At 39.5% G+C, this 21,385-nt stretch overlaps 1 protein-coding gene across 1 annotated transcript; it reads left to right on the forward strand.

Moving 5' to 3' along the window:
* Positions 1-266: 266 nt before the first annotated feature.
* On the forward strand, positions 267-1,099 carry LOC142163169 (secreted RxLR effector protein 161-like). Its single transcript, XM_075220429.1, has 2 exons — positions 267-597; positions 1,020-1,099. Exons 1-2 carry the CDS (start codon positions 267-269, stop codon positions 1,097-1,099), a joined length of 411 nt encoding a protein of 136 aa, XP_075076530.1.
* The last annotated feature ends 20,286 nt before the right edge of the window (positions 1,100-21,385 follow it).

The following is a 21,385-nucleotide window of genomic DNA, read 5'->3' on the forward strand; positions in this document are numbered from 1 at the left end:
TACATATATTTTGTTGGTTTGTCAGTTGTAGTAATTACGATGGCCTTGCCGGCCCCACTTTATGTTGACGTTTAGTCATCGTTAGTCTCCTATTCAGCCTTATATTTTGCATCGCATATTATCTTGCAATGTGGCCCATGGCCAAAGTATGGTATTACATGTTCAGAGTCTCTTAGTCGAAAGTGGTATGCAAGGATAAGTGAGGCACTGGGTGCCGGTCTCGCCCCCAAGCTCGGGGTGTGACACCTGGTTGTCCTGTAAAAGACATGTACAGAGGTATCATTGGTTCACTCTTGTATCTCACAGCCAGTAGACCTGATATTGTAATCAATGTGGGATTATGCACTAGATTTCAATCCAGTCCAGAGGAATCTCATGTTAATGCTGCCAAGAGAATTCTAAGGTATCTTAAAGGAACACTTGACAGGGTTCTCTACTATCCTTCAAGGGACAATTTCGACTTAATTGGGTATGCTGATGCTGATTATCTGGGGGATATAAAGAGCACATCCGGCATGGCACATTTTCTGGGATCGTGTTTGATTTCATGGATACAAAGAAACAAAACTTTGTGGCTCTTTCAACTGCAAAAGCTGAGTATGTAGCAGCTACGTCTTACTGTGCTCAACTATTGTGGATCAATCAGCAACTGGAGGACTTTTTTGTTTTCTGTGATTGCATGCCATTACTATGCGATAATACCAATGCCCTCAAAATGGCAAAGAACCCGGTTCAGCATAAGAGAACAAAACACATTGATGTGCGACATCATTTTCTCAGAGACAATGTTGAAAGGATCTTATCTGCATGAAATTCTATAAAACAGAAGACCAAGTAGCAAATATCTTCACCAAAGCGCTGAGCAGAGAGCACTTTGAAAAGAATCGATTCGCATTGGGGTTGATAAAATTAAATTGAGCACCAGGTCCCTCAATGATTGGCTATAAAAGAATGAATAGGTAAAAAATGGCTAAAAAGTGTTTTCTGGCAAGTTCTAACTCATCTCTATACTGTTATAGGTAGACACACATGGAAACTACAGAGCAAGCAAGCAACTAATGACATTGCATTTTGGCAAAAGGATGAGGCTCACATTTAGAAAACTAAGTCAGGGAACTTGGTTCCCTTGACACAGGTTAGTAGTTCCTTTGTATCCTCATGCACATTTTTAAACAGCTAAGAAAGTGCCACATCATTAAAAATTTCAATCTCTCTCTCTCATCTCTTTAGAACTCAAACGTCACATCTGTTACTAAATGACTCGTCTACTGGGAAAATTCGTACCCATTTGTAACCTATCTCTCACTTACCCTAAATAACCCCAACTGCTGTCTCTTTCCTCACTATCCACATCAAAGCCAAAAAATCCCTTTTTCTCTCAAAGCAATCACTCTTCTTCTAGTGTCCTCACTACAAGTCTCCACTATGTCTCAAAATCCAGAAAAATCAAATGTCTCTAGTGTAGTCCCCATTATGTCTTTGTCTCACAAAGCACAAGAACGAGAGTCTGAGCCTCCTCTGTCAACCAGTCAAAACCCCACACTAGACCAACAACCAAATCCTTCCTCTCCAACCCAATCGAGTTATGGTTCTCACAACAGTCGTAAGACTCAAAACCCCAAAAGATTTGTTACTGCGACATCTCCTTCCGCCTCGCTAGAAAAAATTGCAACAAGCGACACAGTAGACGGAGATGAGGGTCAGGAAGTTTCTAGTTATAAGGTTGGGGAGAGTTTTGAAGCCCAATAAAATGTGGTTCGTACTAGTGAAGGCTCTTAGTGTCTGTTCCAAGCTTTGATCTGAATGTTTCCAATCCCACAGGTAATGTTCCTTCTGTAACCGCTGACTCTACTTTGGGGGAAAATGAACAAGAAGAAATTGAGAATATATTGCTAATTGCTGCAGGGGAGGTTTGGTTGGTAGTTTTGAGGGTGTTAATGAGACCATTGGGTTTCACGGGAAAGGTGACAGTCACAAAGATGAGGGTAGGGAACTAGTGCCCTTTGAACATTTGGCACCTGTCAGTACTACTGGGGAACCAACAGAGGGACCTGATCCCTCTGCCCGAGAAGAGCACTCTTCTCCTACTTGGGATGAAACCATATGCTCCTCAAGAGAGCCCCAGGTCAGTATTGATCCTGCCCCTTGTCCTCACTTCGATGATGAACCGTCAACCATGGTCTTTCCTGAGATGAGATCTCTATCTGAAGAGGAAACTGAAGATAGTGAAGAAGACTATGACAATGTGTCTGTAGCAAGCTTCATTGTGGCTAGGAGTAGAAGGGCAACTCCCAAAAAGACCACTCTTAAAAGACCTACCACTAGGCTGCAAAAGAAGGAAGCCCTTGAGTCTATTCTAAAGAAAAACAAAGAAAAAAAGACAAAGAGAAGGCTGGTGAAAGGGGGAAAGCTTGTGAATGATGAGGCAGTGCCTCCAGAACTTGTGGTTGATCTTGACAATGAAGAGGTAAATGAGGAACCAGCTTCCTTGATTCATAAGTCCTCTAAGACACCTGTGGTTCTAAAGCCCAGGAGAGAGCCATCTATGGAAAGTGTTAAACATGAAAAGTTTGGTGAAAAATTGTCTGGGAAGTCTATAGAGAAATGGAAAACTGTAACAAAGTCTGTGAAAAGAAAGCTGGTGATACCGAGGAACCTGGTTCCTCCAAGAAGGCAAAAGTGGCTAAGTCCAAGGATGAAGGCAGAGAAAACCTCAGGAAGCAGAGGGTACAATGGGGAAGAACCTTTGCTCCTAACATTCTTGACATGACAGGGATGTGTCAACTGGTTGACATCTATGAGTTTCAATAATGGACACAGTTGTTCATGAATGAGAGCCCCAAGGTGTATGAGGAAGAAGTGCGTAGCTTCTACGCAGACGTGTTCATAGTGGAAGATGATAACATCTGCTTGAAGGAGAATGGAATAGACTTTGTGATGGACGAGGTTGCATTGGGGAACATTTTGGGATTGCCTACTGAAGAGATCTCATCCATTGAGGGGACTTGTTTTCCTAATTTCAGAAGCGGCATTCTAAAGGATGATGTTGTGCAGCAAGGGGTGGGTGCACAAAAAGGCCCTCCTTCCAGTATATCAATTGTTGTTCGAGATGGTGAACAAGGTTTTGCTTCCATGTGCAGAAAGGCATTCCATCATGTCAATAGTAGACTTGTTCCTAATGGAAGCACTGGATGCCTACACCACTATCAATCTGCCTAGTCTAATGATAGAGCATATGAAGAAAGTGGCAGATTTTAAGGATGGTAATCATGGGTTGCCTTACGGGTTCTTACTCACTAAAGTGTTTAACTTCTTCAAAGTCCCTTTTGGAAAAGCAACAATGGGAACTCGCAAGCAGACCATCTCCAAAACCACCTTAGAAGAGTGTGCGTGCATTAATAAGAACGAGGGGTTGACATCAATTCCACTATCTCGCAATTAATTGATGCTCAGAATGCTGCAAATGAGGAGATAAGGAGTTTCGCAAGGAATGTCATTCTTGAAGGGCAGCTTAGTCAGGCCTAGGAGGCACTTAGTTCCAGCAGTGCACAAGGCACAGAGGTGGCTCGTCTTACCAAGGAAAATGGAGATCTTAGGAAACAGGTCGAGGACCTGAAGGAGCGGCTGATTAATGAGCAAGTATCTGGTAATGCTCGAATGGATATTCTCCTCAAAACCCTTGCCTTTTCATCCCTGCCTCCCTCTTCTAGTGCTCCTTAAAACAATTCCCTTCTCAGTGTCCAGTGAAATATTGTTTGTCCTGCTTGGTTCCAGTATTTTTGTTTTATTTTTGTGGCTGGTACTTTTAAGGTTTTTTTTTTATTTGTGAATGGTTGTATAACAATGGTACTACTATTTTGTTCTCCCTTTTTAAAATTAATGAGCATCATGTCCTTTTACGATGCATGTTATACTCTTATGCTTTATTTTTAGCCATATTTGTGTGCACGCATGTGGCATGAGTTAACATCGCAAGACTTCTTTTGCTTATTACTTGTGACTAATCTTTTTATGATGCCAAAAAGGGGAATTAATTGAGAAAGGGAACAGGTTCGGGGGGAATACAGTAAATATTGCATGGTAATCTGGTTCTTAGGGGAAACTTCAATTATAAGTTTGTCATCATCAAAAAGGGGAAAGTGATAAGTTATGTGCCTTTTTATGTTTTGATGATCTAATAAACTTAATGATAAGAACCAGATCGGGAACCTGTTACACCTTCTCAAAGTGCTCAAGAACAATAAGTCTTAAATCGGGCACAAGTTTCAACAACCAAAGTCAAAGAAACGACAGAGGGAACAGATGGACATCAGTTCCCTTGCTGACTGTACCAATCAACTCCTCACATCTGTAAAGTCGCTGTAACTGTTCCTTTGCACACATGCAGAAGTGCAAATAATGCAGCAGTCACTTTATGGGGAATGCCTTATACCGGATATTTACTTGCATCATCCAAGTGACATCACTTGGATATTATTAACATGAAGCAAAGGAAAAACACACACTTGCACATCTAAAAATTAATCAAGTTTCCTCTCAAGTGTGTTGCCATCTTGCAAGTGACTTTCAGGCTTTAAGAATAAAGAATAATATAACAGAGGACCAATTTCCAGCACTGTCTTATTATATGTCCTTAATTGTGTTGTACTTTTGTTAGTGTGATCTACTTGTAATTCATACTTAGCTTAGCGAGAAACATTGTGTAGGAACTATTTATAAAACCATAAACCTTGTGTTTGTGTCTTGGCTAGAGTTAGCCGAGTTGTGAGCTTTGTAATAGAGTTATTACAAAAAGGCTTGTAATAGAGTTATTACAAGTGAGTGAGGGATTAAGAGTTTAATTCCTAGATTACAATAGGTTGTAATCTAAAAGTTGTTCGGTTAGTGAAGTTGAAATCCTACGAGTTGTCACGCCCCAATCCTCGGGGAGCGCGACCGGCGCGCAACGAGTGAACCCCGGTCAAGCAAGCCTATCCAGCCTTTCCTACTCGACTCCTTCAATATCCGAAGAAGTTGTTTTAGATTACCACGGGAGAGAGTTGTTATATAAATACATAAACGTTGCTAGTTAAATTTTTTTACTTAAATGCAACATGCCATAGTTAAGTTTTCAAAAGTACATACAGTTTACAATCTGGTGAAGAAGGGTTTCAAAGTACAACGTGATCTAATGACCACCCCGGCACCCATACATGACCCACATAAACGACTACGGAGCCTCTAAGGATACAAAAGACCACTATGACAATACCGGCAACAAGGCCCCGGCTATACCTCAAAATATGAAAATTTATACAAAAGAACTACAAAATCCCTGGGAGAAATGGGAGCTCACCAAGACGGCTGTAAGGAGAGAAAGAGAGATATCTGTGATCGGCACTATCTGCAATGAAACCACTTACATCCATTCAAAGATGTAGCGCCCCCATAAAAAGGGACGTTAGTACTGTCGAATAGTACTAGTATGTAAGGCAAACACAAATCTTAATAGAGTGAACAGTGGGAACAAATAGAAGGCAGTTTAAACAATCAATAAGTACCTCACAGGATTACAAGGAAATACCAAATAAGGACCACATCATTCCGATTCAATTTTTTCATCTCCTTAGGTTAGTAATATTTAGTGCCAAGTGCCACAACCCATAATGCTACCGCGTTTTTACACTGAGTCCGGTCTCGGCCCGACCGGCTAAGCCATCCCAAGTGATACATATCCAAAGTCACAATGATAATCAGGAATCCATCATAAATGCCACCATGTGTACATCATGGCGTCTGATCTCGGCCCGATTGGCTAAGCCATCTCACTTGGGACATAACCTCTTTCAATTATTCCTTAATTCGCCTTTCTTTCCATTTTCCATTACATGGCACAAACAACCCCATTTATTAAGTAGTTCTTGGCACTTGGACACATTTTTATAATTTCAATCTTCCCTTTATTTATTCATTCAAATAACTTCATCATCTATGTCAATAGGTGCTATCATATAAGGCATGCGAACCTAAGGAAAGAAAAGAACACATGGAGAACATAATCACATTTTCAACTAATATGACTTCCGGGTAAACACATAGAACAAAATTTTGGAACAAAAATCTTTCAACCCAACACATTAAGGCAATTCATCTAGTATGATCAACTTGGAACTTACGCCAATTATTCAAACACCAAAAGTTTAACACTAAGAAGAAGAGGATTAGCCATACATACCTCAATAGAGCTTTTCTTAAATTCTTACAATAATTCCGGAACTCTTAGCCACTTCGATCTATTTTATGAGAATTACAAGTTGAACCAAGAATTAGAGAGATAATCAAGATTCTAGCTCACTTGAGCACATTATCAAGTACTGGGTGTGCATTATGATTTTAAGACCTTTTTGTGAAAGATCTATCATCCTACACCCCATTTGTTACATTCTTAGCTCACCATACCTTTTTATCATACATGCATGCAAGATAATCAACCCTTATACCCATGAACTCATTTGTTAATTACTTATTTTAGTAGGAATTTCGAAATCAAAGGTTAGGGCACAAGTTCTTACCTCTAGGATGAAGTCCTAGTAACTTTACTTGATAATCTTCAAGGATTTGAGCAAGAATTGAATAGATACTTGGTGAGGATCACTTTCCCCCACTAGAACCTTTTCTCTCACTCTAAATGTAATGGAAAATAGCACAAGAGGTTTTAATGGGGTGTTTTTAACGGAATGGGGTCGGATTTTAAAAGTTAGAAAATAGGAGCCCCGACTCAATCTGCGGTTGCATATGCGACCGCATAACTGATATGCGGCCCGCAAAAGGGACCGCAAAAGTAGCCTTCAAGACTTGAATACTCTGCCAGGGTATGCGACTAATATGTGGTCCGCATACCTGTTCTGCGGTCGCATAATACACCGCAGAACTGCCCTATGCAAAAATCTCAAGGAGGTTATACGACGACTATGCGGCCTGCATATCGATTATGCGATCTCATAATTGGCCGCATAGTTGTCCTCAAAATTATCCAACATTCTGACTCACTCTGCAGCAAATATGCAACCCGCATTGCTATTATGCGAGGCCGCATAATGGGCCGCAGAAACGCGCTCTTCTGAAAAATATTTTTCCTTAACTTTTAATGCATAGATCAATCCAATAGGTCCGAACACATATTCTTAACTCGACACTACGAGATTTCGAGTTTGTAAGTAAAAATTTTACGGGGCCTTACACGAGTGTAGGTCATAGTTTTTAATCCCGTGAGTTGGGAGTTTTCCACATAAAATTTTGATGTGTCATTTACTTATCTCTTATTATGCGTGAGTAGGAATTGATAGAGAATCGGGTTCTCTATACAGTTTGGTGGACCCTAAGTTTCCATCAAACAAAAATTCTAGCAGAAACGAAAGTATATTTAATTATCAATAGAAAAAATAAAGTATATACAGTGTAGTATATCAAATAAACTGAGGGAAGTCATTTTCGTGGAAAAAGCAGTAGTTGAATAAAGAGTCTAAGCCGTTAGTTTCAATCCTTCCTTTTTAAACGAACTCTCAGGAACTTATAGTACATCCCTTAGCCATCGTACACCAGGGAAACTAAATGAATTATAGAAAAATTACAAAAAGGGATAGTAGAGAAAACAGTCAGAGAATCAAAATTAAAATAAAATTTAAGCAACCTGATTGGAAGCAGTTCAAAAGCGATGGATACATGAGAAGAAAAACATTGTTGTATGGCTTATGATCGGAAAATATTTTTGATATCTCAAAAAGAAATATTCCAAAACTATGTCTAGATTCATTTTTTTACTATTATATTAATGAGTCTTTGTTATAGTAATTATTTTAAATATATTTATAGCAGAAAATTAGTTTAATTTTGAATTCCATTGGGACAAAGTAATCTGACCATTGAATTCAATTGAACGTTTCTTTCAATTTTTTAAGAGCCTTAGTTTCTAACGTTTTCTTGCCAACAATCAGATGTCCAAGTTTGGATTTCATATATAAGTATATTCTTGTTTATTTGGAGGGTGTAACAAAAAAGAACAAAGTTAAAAACTTTTTTTCTATTGTGATGGGTTGTATTTGTTAATCTTTGTTGTTTCTGCTCCTAGTTTATACTAGAAGAGCTTGTTGAATCCTGGGGGATACGCCTAATTTTATTCATCCTGGTGTGGGCGAAATATTCTTAAGACAATGTCCTTGACATGCCTCAAGCTAAATTTTATTCTCCGTAATCCGATATTTTTCCAATAATCTTAAGGATATTTTCCCATTGTTATTATGGAGAATAACACTGCTAATATTGATGTTGATGCTACTAAATATGCTGCACCATCACCAATTACCTATGCTAAACCTTTTCCTGATGTTTCGAAAATTGAGGTTTTTGGTAGAGATAATTTTAAGCGCTAGCAGGAACGTGTGTATTCTATTTTGGATGTGCATGGAGTTGTTGTAACACTTACTGATCCTAAGCCAACTGAAGCATCTTCTATTCAGATAGATCAATGATTTCAAGCTAATAAAGTATGTAGACATACTATAATTTTTACTCTTTCTAATGAATTGTTCGATGTCTACGTTTCATACAAGGAGGCAAAAGAGATTTGGGAGTCAATGATAATAAAGTACACTGCTGAGGACGCTACCAAACAAAAATTCGTGATTGGAAACTACTATAACTGGGAGATGACGGAGGACAAGGACATAACTGCACAAATCAACGAATATCATAAGTTGATTGAAGATCTCAAATATAAAGATATCTCTCTGCAGAATAGTTTGTTGCTGGTGTGCTTATAGAAAAACTTCCCAAATCTTGGAGTGACTACAACCAATAATTGAAACATAAAAACAAGTTGTTGTCGCTGAAGGACTTGGTCAAGCACATTATAATTGAAAATACCAACTGCAAGCAAGTTGTTGTTGACAAAGGAAAGGAGATTGCTACAAGAGCCAACCTTATGGAGGACAACAAGAGGCAGAACAAATCAAACAACATGTACGATAAAAGAAATGGTTATAAACCCACAACCAACAATCGAACCTTCAAGAAAAAAGGCAACTGCTTTGTTTGTGGCAAATCTGGCCATCATGCTACTCAATGCCGGAAGAGGGCTAGGAATGACAATCCCGCTAAGGCTAAAGTAAATATAATTGAAGCCAAAGCGGATGACATAATTATTGTAGTTGTTTTCCAAGTGAACCTTGTGGCCAATGTGAAAGATTGGGTGTTAGATTCTGGTGCCACTAGGCACATGTATACTGATAAAAAAGACTTTGTGTCTTACAGCCAAGTTGAGAAGGGAGAAGAGGTTGTATATCTTGGTGACTCAAGGACTACTCCAGTTCTTGGAAAAGACAAAGTTCTTCTCAAAATCACATCTAGCAAAACTTTGGCATTGAATGATGTGTTACATGTTCCTAATATCCGAGCCAATTTGGTCTATGTGGGATATTAGAAAAAGTGGGGCTGAATGTTTCTTTTGAATCTGATACGTGTTGACCAAGAATAATAATTTTGTTGGCAAAGGTTATTATAACCATGGTTTGTTTGTACTCAATGTTATGAATAAAAATGCTAGTTCTTCTGCTTACTTGATTGACTCTTTTAATTTATGGCATGCTAGATTACGATATGTTAGTTTATCTTACATTAAGAAAATGTATTCTTAAGGTCTCATTGCAAATATTGATAAGTGTGAGATATAGCCCGAGGGGCTGGTATTGTTCTGAGATATTGTCCGAGGAGCAGATTTGCTGACATTGTGCCCGAGGGGCGAACCTTTATGTGTTTATATTTCTTATCTGTCTGTCATTTACCTGCTTAATTGTTTAAAGGGTATTTTCCTAAGGTTTAAATTGAACTTAAAAGATTTTACATATCTTTACTGGTTTTACTACTTCATCATAGCCTGTAATGTGCCTTACGTGTTTTCATGTTTCTCAGTCGTTTATTTATGATTATTACTCACTGAGTTGGAGTACTCACTTTACTCCCTGCACCCTGTGTGCAAATTCAGGCGCATCTGGTCCCGCTACAGTGTTGATCTTTCCAGCTCAGGCGGATCCGAAGATTCTCTAGGTAGCTGCTGGCGTTCGCAGCCCAAAGCTTCTTCCCTATTTTATTTCTCCTTGTTTTAGTTTTGTATTGAACTCTGTAGACTTTTTCTTGATTATTCCGGATTTTTAGATGCTCATGACTAGTGACACCTCGGTATCGGGCTATGTTGGGTTTATCTTCCACAACTGTACTGTTAACTGTTCACTTTTGGAATTAATTATCATGTTTTAGACTTAATTCTATTGTTTAATTACTTAAAACCGGAATGTGGAAAGTGTCAGCTGGCCTTGTCTTCACGAGGGGCGCCATCACGATCAGGTCCGGGTTTAGGGTCATGACAGTGCTTCTACTATTTTATGACTTACGGGGATGGTTAGTTCGGGTTTTGAAGGGTTCGGGTTGAAATCGGAACACTTAGTTCCTTAATAGTGGCTTAAAATAGTTAAGTTTGACTTGAGTCAATATTTTGAGTAAACGACCTCAGAACCGGGATTTGACGGTCCCAATAGGTTCGTATGATAATTTTGGACTTGGGCATCTGTTCGGATCGGGTTTCGCATGACCCGGAAGCATTTCAATGCTTAATACTGAAAGTTGGCGCATTGAAGGTTTTTAAGTTCTTTAAGTTTGGTTTGTAGTAGGTTTTGGTGTTATCGAGGTCCGTTTGGAATTCCGAGCTTGGGAATAGTTTCGTATGGTGATTTAAGACTTGCACGCAAAATTTGGCGTCATTCTGAGTTGATTTGATAGGAATCGGAAGCGGAAGTGTTTTTAGAGGTTTTGAGTTTCATGATTTGATTCATGCGTTTTGGCGTTCGATTCATATTTCTAGTTGTTATTTTGGTATTTCGATCGCACGAGTGGTTCCATATTATGTTGTTAGATGTGTGAGTGTAATTGGACAGGGTCTCGGGGGACTCGAAAGCAAAACAGATTGGAATAGGACTCGAAATTTGGCTTGGGGGAATTGCTGGTGCTTTTGATCTAGTGCATTTGCACCTGTGTGGATTTGGCCACGGGTGCGAGCTCACAGAAGAGAGCCTGCGATTGCAGAAACAGCCTGGGAATGGGTGTCCAGTGGTCTGCAGAAGTAAAGTAGTTCCACAGAAGTGGACTCGCTTTTGCAATTAATGGACCGCAGACGCGAGGAAGGGTCAGCCAGGCTTGGGTCGCAGGTGCGACAGCCTTTCTACGGGAGCGGGTCCGTAGAAGTGAGAGCCCATCTGCAGAAGCGAAGAGAGGATACCGTACTTATCTTCGAAAGGCTAGGGTGTTAGGAAACTACTCTTTCTTTATCTCCTATCATGCAGTTGATGTTGTGCTAAGTATCTTTCTCTTACTTTTCTCACGGATAGTGAGAATGCGCGCTGCAGATGTACCCAACCATGGAGGAGTTGCCCCCCTTGTTGCTAGAGGCCGAGGGAGGACTCCAGCTTGTGGTAGAGGATGAGGGCATCCTAGAGTTGCTCTAGTTGTGCCACCAATAGATCCAGTGGAGGATCCTATTATTGAGGAACAAGGCGAGGTGCCTGCAGCGGAGCCAGCCCTAGTTGATTTCATGTCCGCACCAGGATTCCAGGAGGTTATGGGCCGTATAATATGGTTCATAGATTCTATGACCTAGACTGGTTTATTTCCAGCAAACCCTGCAACATCTCAGGCGGGAAGGGGAGCACAGACTCCTACTGCTCAGGCTCTAGGGCATGCAGCTACCGTATATCAGACCTCGGGCGCACTACCCGTGGGTGGAGCTCAGCCAATTGCAACGGCTATACCTAAGCCCAGACCAGCTGCGACCATCGAGTCGCAAAAGATATTAGATATATAGACCAGGCTACATCTTCCTGTCTTTTGAGGTGAGAAACATGAGGAACCCTAGGACTTTATTGATCATTGCAGGGACAGACTGCACAACATGAGGATATTGGAGTCTAATAGGGTGGACTTTACAACCTTTCAACTGGAGGACCCGTAGATGGTGGCAGTCCTATCTTCCCGACAGGCCAGCAGGTTCTCCTTCCTTGACTTGGGACCAATTCACACGTCTCTTTTTGGATAGATATACTCCACCATCTCAGAGGGAAGAGTTGCGATTTTAGTTCGAGCAGCTTTAGTAGGGGCAGATGTCGGTGACCGACTTTTAGGCGAGATTCTCTGAGTTGTCTCGTCATGCACTTATGATACTCCCTACCAATGCAAAGAGAGTGCGGAGGTTTGTGGCGGGCTTGCACTCTGTTATCCAGGCCACTATGGCCCGAGAGGTTGAGATAGGGACTTTTTACGAGCTAGTTATGGAGATAGCTTGAAGGATCGAGGGTGTTCGTCAGTAGGGCAGAGAGCTGACGCCGAGGTCAGTTTACGAGGGGTCAGTCTAGCATGCCCATATATCCAGCACCGCCGTCTCCTCAGGTACTATAATGTGGCCCTATTTTAGCGCCATTCCAAAGAGCTCCTAGTGTCCATCCGCTATTCAGGGTTCCTCCGGTAGGAGTTTAGGTCCCTAAAGTTAGACTCAAGGTCAATCATTTTCCGCATCGAGAGGTTGTTTCGAATGCGGGGATCTTAGTCATGTGAGGAGATTTTGCCCCAGGCTTCGGGGCAAGGCAGTACAGCAGGGTCATCAGCCTACTATTACAGCACCAGCTGCCACACCAGCCATTCGGCCTCCCAGAGGTGGAGGACAGGTGGGTAGGGGCCGTCCTAAAGGTGGAGGCCAGTCAGGTGGTGCTCCAGCTAGGTTCTATGCCTTTCCTACCATACCAGATACAGTAGCCTTAGATGTCGTGGTCACAGGTATTATTTCTATCTGCGGTAGGGATGCTTCGATATTATTTGACCCAGGGTCTACATATTCATATATTTCATCTCTGTTTGCTTATTTTTCGGGTGTTCCTCGTGAGTCCTTGGGTACTCCTGTATATGTGTCCATGCCAATGGGCGATTCTGTTGTTGTGGATCGGATCTATTGGTCATGTATCATGACTTTCTATGGTTATAAGACTCGAGCGGATCTTCTGTTATATGGCCGACTTTGAGGCCATCCTAGGTATGGACTGGTTATCTCCATATTATGTTGTCCTTGATTGCCATGCTAAGACTGTTACATTGGCGATGCCCGAATTTCCTAGATTGGAGTGGAAGGGTTCATCTGTCAGTGCACCTAGTCGAGTTATCTCTTTCTTGAAGGCTCGACACATGGTCGAGAAGGGCTATTGGCTTATCTAGCTTATGTTCGGGATATGGTTGCAGAGAATCCGGCGATTGATTCAGTTCCTGATAGCATCAAGAACAAGGATATAGTTAAGGATAATGATAGAGATGATAGAGTTTTGGAAGCTCCAAGGCCATTTACAAGATCTCAAGCTAAAGAGTTGCAAGCTAAGGTTGCTAGACTTCAATGGCAAATAAAGAAGCTTTTAATTGTAGAGGAAGAGCTCAAGCCCAAAGGAGATGAATTGTCCAAGTTTTACAATTATTTGGTAGTCCAAATTGAAGTCCAAGAGGAGGAAGATTGGGTTACCAAATCAGCCCTTGAAGTCCACCAATAGGGCTCAAAATGACCTTAAAAGAGGTCCAAAAGGGGGTGTTTCAAAAGGAGCCCAATTGGAGTCCAAACCAATGGCCCAAACTAATAGTTTTAAGGCCCAAATCTGCCCCCAAAAGGATTTGGCCGCCCCCCACTTAATTTTGATGGCTTTTGTTACCCCTTAGGAGCTACCTACCTAAGTTTGATGGCTATTGTGACCCCTAGCAGCCCCTACCTAATTTAGATGACTTTTTAGCAACCCCCTACATTATTTTAAGTGCTTTTAATCCTATAAATAAGGAGTTTTTCTCATTCATAAGACACAACATTTATTGATTAAGTATATCATACTTTGAGAGTTCTTTTGAACCTTTGTTACTTGTGCTTTAAGATTTATCTTTCAACCTTTACTAGTTCTTAGTTCAAGGTAGTAAGATTACTTCTCTTTTATGATATCTTTGATTCCTTTGTGGTATTCTTAGAAGGCGATTAATACTAGTTATTAATTGTTGTCTCAAGTTACTCGTAAAGTGGTCAAGATCTGAATCTAATGTTTTGATTTGCTTTTTAAGTAAAGGCGTTTGATTTCTTCCATAAATCAAGATGTTGTTACTTTGATCTTGTCAAGGCTATAGAACTTACGTTCTTAGAATTCTTTCCTTGAATTCTTCCCATATCCTTTATTTTCATCTCTTTAATTCTAGTTGTTCAATTCTTTGTTGTTATTGCTTCCGCATTTACTTCTCAAATTCTTACTCTAATTTGGATTCCCGACCTAGTTGTTATCAAGTTGTATCAGAGCGGTTTTTATCAAGATTTCGTTCTTGGTAAGTCTTGGGATTTCTTGAATACTAAGAGCAAAGAAAAGAAAAGAAAAAAAATTTAAAAAAAATAAAAATCAGTTTTTAGAACCAAAAATAGAATTGCGTGCTCTCCGGGATATTTCTTTTGTATCTAATTTGTTACCAAAAATTAACAAAGGAAACAAGAAGAGGGGATCCTAGATTTTCTTACTCTTTCTAATCTAAACATATAATCCTTTCCTTTTTGTTCGCGTCATATTTCAACCGAGCCTAATAGTTCTGGGATTTGGTTTTTCTTTCATTAGTTCCCCAAAAATCTGAATTTTACTACTAAGAATTTCATACGAGTTGGGTTTAATTATAAATCTACAAAGTATTTTGTTCAAAGGTTATTCCGAGAAAAAAAAGAGAGCTAATTTTTGTGATACAGTTTACACTTTTTTTTTAAAAGATGTCGCGTACAGGTAGTGATGATGAACAAAGGGTTCTCCAAAAAGCTGAAATCAAAGCAAGATATGATTTTACCTTGCAAGCTATGCATCAACAATTTAAAAGGTTGAATTTGCAACTCCAAGAGACGAAGGATACCATTGCTGATCAAAATGATACAATAGCTGAACTTAGGAGGGAAAATAATGTTAGACCCCAAGCTAGGAGAAATATACCCCATTCTACCATTGTAAATCAAGAAAACCCTATAGATGATTTTAATGATATTGATTTTGATAGGGTGGGAAGAGATAGGAGGGGACAAAGAGGTAGAGTAGAAGATGACGATATAAGTAGTATAAAGATAAAGATGCCATCATTCAAGGGAGCAAGGGACCCAGACTTGTACCTTGATTGGGAGAGAAAGGTTGAAGCCATCTTTGATTGTCACAACTACTCTGAGGGTAAGAAAGTTAAACTTGATGTTGTTGAGTTTTCTGACTATGCTGCTATTTGGTGGAAAAAGCTTGCTAGGGACATATTGCAAGAAGGACAAGCACCAGTTGCTACTTGGGCTGAGATGAAGAGGGTGATGAGGAAGAGATTCGTGCCATCACACTTTCAAAGAGAGCTACAACAACGTCTTCAAACATTGAAGCAAGGGTCCATGTCTATGGATGAGTACTTTAAAGTTATAGATATGGCTATGATCCAAGCTAATTGTACAGAGGAAGAAGAGGCTACAATGGCTAGGTTTTTAAATGGTTTAAATAAGGAAATAGCTGATGTAGTAAAATTACAACAATATGTAACAATAGATGAGTTAGTTGATTTGTCTGTAAAGATAGAAAATCAAAATAAAAGAAAGCAGACTAGCTCGTGGAAAGGTCGGACAAGCACCATCTCCAAGAAGCCATGGCCATATCATGAGATGAAGAGTTCTTCTAGACCTCAAGAAGACAAGGGTAAAGGTAAATTTGAGAACAAAGAGGGAGGTAAAACCTTTTACACCTTCTAGTTCTATTCAATGTAATAAATGTAAAGGAAGGGGACATATGATGCATGAATGTCCAAGTAGAAGAAACATCATTCTTAGAGAAGATGGCGGATATGAGAGTGAAAAAGGTGAGGGAGAAGAAGAGGGAGATATGAGTGATGAAGATGATGTAGAACTACCTAATGAGGGCATGATTGGGGTAGTTAGAAGGATTATGACTATCAATTTGGCAAGCAATAGTGAAGAACAAAGGGAGAATATATTCCATACTAGGTGTGGGATAAAGGGAAAAACTTGCTCTATGATCATTGATAGTGGTAGTTGTGCTAATGTGGTGAGTTCATACTTTGTGGAAAAATTGGGACTTGCATGCATGAAACACCCTACTCCATATAGACTCCAATGGTTAAATGATAGTGGTGAACTAAAGGTAAACAAACAGTGCATGATTTCATTTAATGTTGGTAGATATGAGGATGATATTCTTTGTGACATAATACCTATGCAAGCTTGTCATATCTTACTGGGTCGTCCTTGGCAGTATGACAGGAATGTTTTTCATGATGGAAGAAAGAATAGATATTCTCTTGAACTAAATGGCAGGAAATTTACTCTTGCACCTTTATCTCCTTCTCAAGTGTTTGAAGATCAAAAGAGATTAAGAGAAACAATGGGAAAACCAAGGGGAGAGATAAAAAGTGAGCTTGAGGAAAAAGAAAAGAAAGAAGGCCAAGAATTAGAAAAAAAGAGAGATGGCCGAGAGAAAGAGAGAGAGGGAAGCAATTTGAGAGAAGAGATAAAAAGGGGTTTGAATGAAAAAATAGACAGTCTTGGTGAGAGGAAAGAGGTTAAGGAAATAAAAAAGAGAGTTTTTATATAAAAACCAAAGAGTGTTTAAATGCAAGAAAAGAGGGGCTGCCCCTAATACTACTTACTTACAAAGAGACTTTGATTAATTCTGAGTTGCTAACTTCTTCTTTGCCAAGTAATATTTCTTCTCTTTTGCAGGATTTTGAAGATGTCTTTCCAGAAGATATTCCTAATGGATTGCCACCTTTACGTGGCATTGAGCATCAAATTGATTTTGTACCTGGATCACAAATCCCAAATAGGCCAGCCTATAGGAGTAATCTCCAGAAGATACAAAAGAACTTCAAAGTCAAGTTGAGGAGTTGCTTGAGAAAGGTTTTGTGAGAGAGAGCATGAGCCCTTGCTCGGTTCCCGTCCTATTGGTACCAAAAAAGGATGGAACTTGGAGGATGTGCGTGGATTGTAGAGCAATCAACAAGATTACGGTAAAGTATCGTCACCCTATTCCTCGTCTTGATGACATGTTGGATCAATTACATGGATCCAAAATCTTTTCTAAAATTGATCTAAAAGTGGTTACCATCAGATTTGAATGAATCCTGGAGATGAATGGAAAACTGCTTTTAAGACCAAATATGGGCTTTATGAGTGGTTAGTTATGCCTTTCGGCTTGACTAATGCACCTAGCACTTTCATGAGATTAATGAATCATGTTTTTAAGGATTTTCATGGAAAATTTGTTGTGGTGTACTTCGATGATATCTTGGTCTTTTCTAACACTTTAGAAGAGCATGTAGAACACCTAAAACAAGTTTTTGAAGTTCTTAGAAAGCAATTTTTATTTGCTAATCTTAAAGAGTGTACTTTTTATGTGGATCGTGTGATTTTCTTGGGTTTTGTAGTTAGTTCTAAAGGAGTTGAGGTTGATGAAGAGAAAATCAAAGCAATAAAAGAATGGCCTAAACCTAAGAGTGTAACTGAAGTTAGGAGTTTTCATGGACTTGCTAGTTTTTATAGGAGGTTTGTGAGAGACTTTAGTATCATTGCTTCTCCTTTAACTGAAGTTATTAAAAAGGATAAGATTTTTAAATGGGGAAAAGAACAAGATGATGTTTTTAACTTGTTGAAAGAAAAGTTATGTTCTGCTCCATTGTTACAATTGCCTGATTTTCTAAATCTTTTGAAATTGAATGTGATGCTTCGGGCAAAGGAATAGGTGCTGTTTTGATGCAAGATTCTAAACCTATTGCCTACTTTAGTGAAAAGTTAAGTGGAGCCACATTGAACTATTCCACTTATGACAAAGAGCTATATGATTTGGTAAGGGCTTTAGCCACATGGCAACATTACTTGTGGCCAAGAGAGTTTGTCATTAAAACTGATCATGAATCCTTGAAATACTTGAAGAGTCAAGGTAAGCTTAGTAGAAGACATGCTAAGTGGGTTGAATTCATTGAAACATTTCCTTATGTAATTTCTTACAAACAAGGGAAAGAAAATGTTGTTGCTGATGCACTTTCAAGGAGGTATGTCTTAGTTTCTACCCTAACTTCTAAATTAATGGGTTTTGATCAAATCAAGGGACTTTATGCTAATGATGTTGATTTTGGCAAAAATTTTGCAGATTGTAAGTTGAGTCCTTTTGAGAGGTTTAACCTCCAAGATGGCTTTCTCTTTAAGGAAAATAAGTTGTGTATTCCTAATTTCTCTTTACGTGAAGTATTTGTAGGGGAAGCACATTGTGGAGGGCTTATGGGACACTTTGGATTCCCAAAGACACTAGACATACTGGCCGAAAATTTCTTTTGGCCTGGAATGAGAAAAGATGTTGAAAGAATGTGCGCACAGTGTTTGGAATGTAAACAAGCTAAATCTAAAGTGTTACCACATGGACTTTACACGCCATTACCTGTTCCTACTTCGCCTTGGATTGATATTTCCATGGATTTTGTGTTAGGTTTGCCTAGAACAAGATATGGTAAGGATAGTACATTTGTTGTGATAGATAGGTTCTCCAAAATGGCTCATTTTATTCCTTGTTTAAAGACTAATGATGCCTCACATGTTGCTGATCTTTTTGTAAAAGAGGTTGTCAAATTTCATGGTATACCTAGAACTATTGTTAGTGATAGGGATGCTAAGTTTTTGAGCCACTTTTGGCGTGTGTTTTGGGGGAAGTTAGGTACTAAATTGTTGTTTTCTACTTCTTGTCACCCACAAACTGATGGACAAACTAAAGTAGTTAATAGAACCTTAGGAAACATGTTGAGGGATGTTTTGAAAAGTAAATTAACTTCATGGGAAGATCACTTACCTATGATTGAATTTGCTTACAATAGAACAATCCATTCTTCTACAGGTATGTCTCCTATTGAGGTTGTTTATGGTTTTAATCCCTTCACTCCCCTTGATTTATTACCATTACAAACTAATGATATTGCTAATCTTGATGGTAGGACAAAGGCTGAGATGATGAAAAAAATTCATGAACAAACAAGGCTTGCAATTGAGAAGAAAAATGAGCAAACTGCCTTGAGAAAGAATAAGGGATGAAAGCAAGTTATTTTTAAACCTGGAGATTTAGTTTGGGTTCACTTTAGAAAGGAGAGATTTCCTTCCAAAAGGAAGTCAAAGTTGCATCCTAGAGGAGATGGCCCATTTCAAGTCCTTGAAAGGATTAGAGACAATGCTTACAAGTTGGACCTTCCTGGTGAGTTCCAAGTAAGTGCCTCATTTAATGTTGCTGACTTATCTTTGTTTGATGTAGGATCGAATTCGAGGACGAATTCTTTTCAAGAAGGGGGAATGATAGCATCAAGAACAAGGATATAGTTAAGGACAATGATAGAGATGATAGAGTTTTGGAAGCTCCAAGGCCATTTACAAGATCTCAAGCTAAAGAGTTGCAAGCTAAGGTTGCTAGACTTCAATGGCAAATAAAGAAGCTTTTAATTGTAGAGGAAGAGATCAAGACCAAAGGAGATGAATTGTCCAAGTTTTACAATTATTTGGTAGTCCAAATTGAAGTCCAAGAGGAGGAAGACTGGGTTACCAAATCAGCCCTTGAAGTCCACCAATAGGGCTCAAAATGACCTTAAAAGAGGTCCAAAAGGGGGTGTTTCAAAAGGAGCCCAATTGGAGTCCAAACCAATGGCCCAAACTAATAGTTTTAAGGCCCAAATCTGCCCCAAAAGGATTTGGCCGCCCCCACTTAATTTTGATGGCTTTTGTTACCCCTTAGGAGCCACCTACCTAAGTTTGATGGCTATTGTGACCCCTAGCAGCCCCCTACCTAATTTAGATGACTTTTTAGCAACCCCCTACATTATTTTAAGTGCTTTTAACTCCTATAAATAAGGAGTTCTTCTCATTCATAAGACACAACATTTATTGATTAAGTATATCATACTTTGAGAGTTCTTTTGAACCTTTGTTACTTGTGCTTTGAGATTTATCTTTCAACCTTTACTAGTTTTTAGTTCAAGGTAGTAAGATTACTTCTCTTTTATGATATCTTTGATTTTGTGGTATTCTTAGAAGGCGATTAATACTAGTTATTAATTATTGTCTAAAGTTACTCGTAAAGTGGTCAAGATCCGAATCTATTGTTTTGATTTGCTTTTTAAGTAAAGGCGTTTGATTTCTTCCATAAATCAAGACGTTGTTACTTTGATCTTGTCAAGGCTATAGAACTTACGTTCTTGGAAGTTCTTGGAATTCTTTCCTTGAATTCTTCCCATATCCTTTATTTTCATCTCTTTAATTCTAGTTGTTCAATTCCTTGTTGTTATTGCTTCCGCATTTACTTCTCAAATTCTTACTCTAATTTGGATTCCCGACCTAATTGTTATCAGTTCCTGTGGTTCCGGAGATCTCTTATGTGTTTCTTTTTTATCTACCAGGCATGCCACCAGATCGTGATATCAATTTATGTATTGATTTGGCTCCAGGTACCCAGCCTATCTCTATTCCACCGTACCGCATGGCTCTGAAAAAGTTGAAGGAGTTGAAAGAACAGCTTGAGGAGTTTATAGCAAAGGGGTTCATCAGACTGAGTGTATCGCCTTGGGGTATACCGGTGTTGTTTGTGAAGAAGAAAGATGGGACTATGCGGATGTGCATTGATTACCACCAGTTGAACAAAATTACCATTAAGAACAATTACCCATTGCCACGTATTAATGATTTGTTCAACCAATTGCAGGGTGCCAGGGTGTTCTCTAATATCGACTTGAGATTGGGGTATCATCAGTTGAAGATTCGTGATTCGGATGTTCCGGAGACGGCCTTCCAGACTAAATATGGCCATTATGAGCTTTTAGTGATGACCTTCGGCTTGACTAACGCCCCGGTGGCGTTTATGGATTTGATGAACCGGGTGTTCTGGCCATAAATTTACTCCTTCGTCATTGTCTTCATTGATGACATGTTAATCCACACACGTAGCATGGAGGAGCTCGAGCAACATTTGAGAGTGGTGTTTCAGACCTTGCGGGAACATAAGCTTTATACTAAGTTCTCCAAGTGCGAGTTCTGGTTAGATTCTGTGGCATTCTTGGGGCATGTGGTATCAGGTGAGGGAATTAAGGTAGATCCCAGGAAGATCGAGGCGGTTCAGAGTTGGCCTTGTCCTACAGCGATCGAGATCAGGAGCTTCTTGGGATTAACAGGTTATTATCGCCGGTTTGTGGAGGACTTCTCATCCATTGCAGCACCTTTGACTAGATTGACCCAGAAGGGTGCTCCGTTCCGATAGTCCGA

Source organism: Nicotiana tabacum, chromosome 8 (genome assembly GCF_000715075.1).
Source record: "Nicotiana tabacum cultivar K326 chromosome 8, ASM71507v2, whole genome shotgun sequence".
NCBI lineage: Eukaryota > Viridiplantae > Streptophyta > Magnoliopsida > Solanales > Solanaceae > Nicotiana > Nicotiana tabacum.

What these genes read in the sequence shown, in the direction of transcription:
- LOC142163169 (XM_075220429.1), top strand. Translation starts at nt 267, where the DNA reads ATGTACAGAGGTATCATTGGTTCACTCTTGTATCTCACAGCCAGTAGA. An exon ending in CTTTCAACTGCAAAAGCTGA is followed by an intron (nt 598 to 1,019) that starts GTATGTAGCAGC and finishes ATACTGTTATAG; the next exon opens with GTAGACACACATGGAAACTA.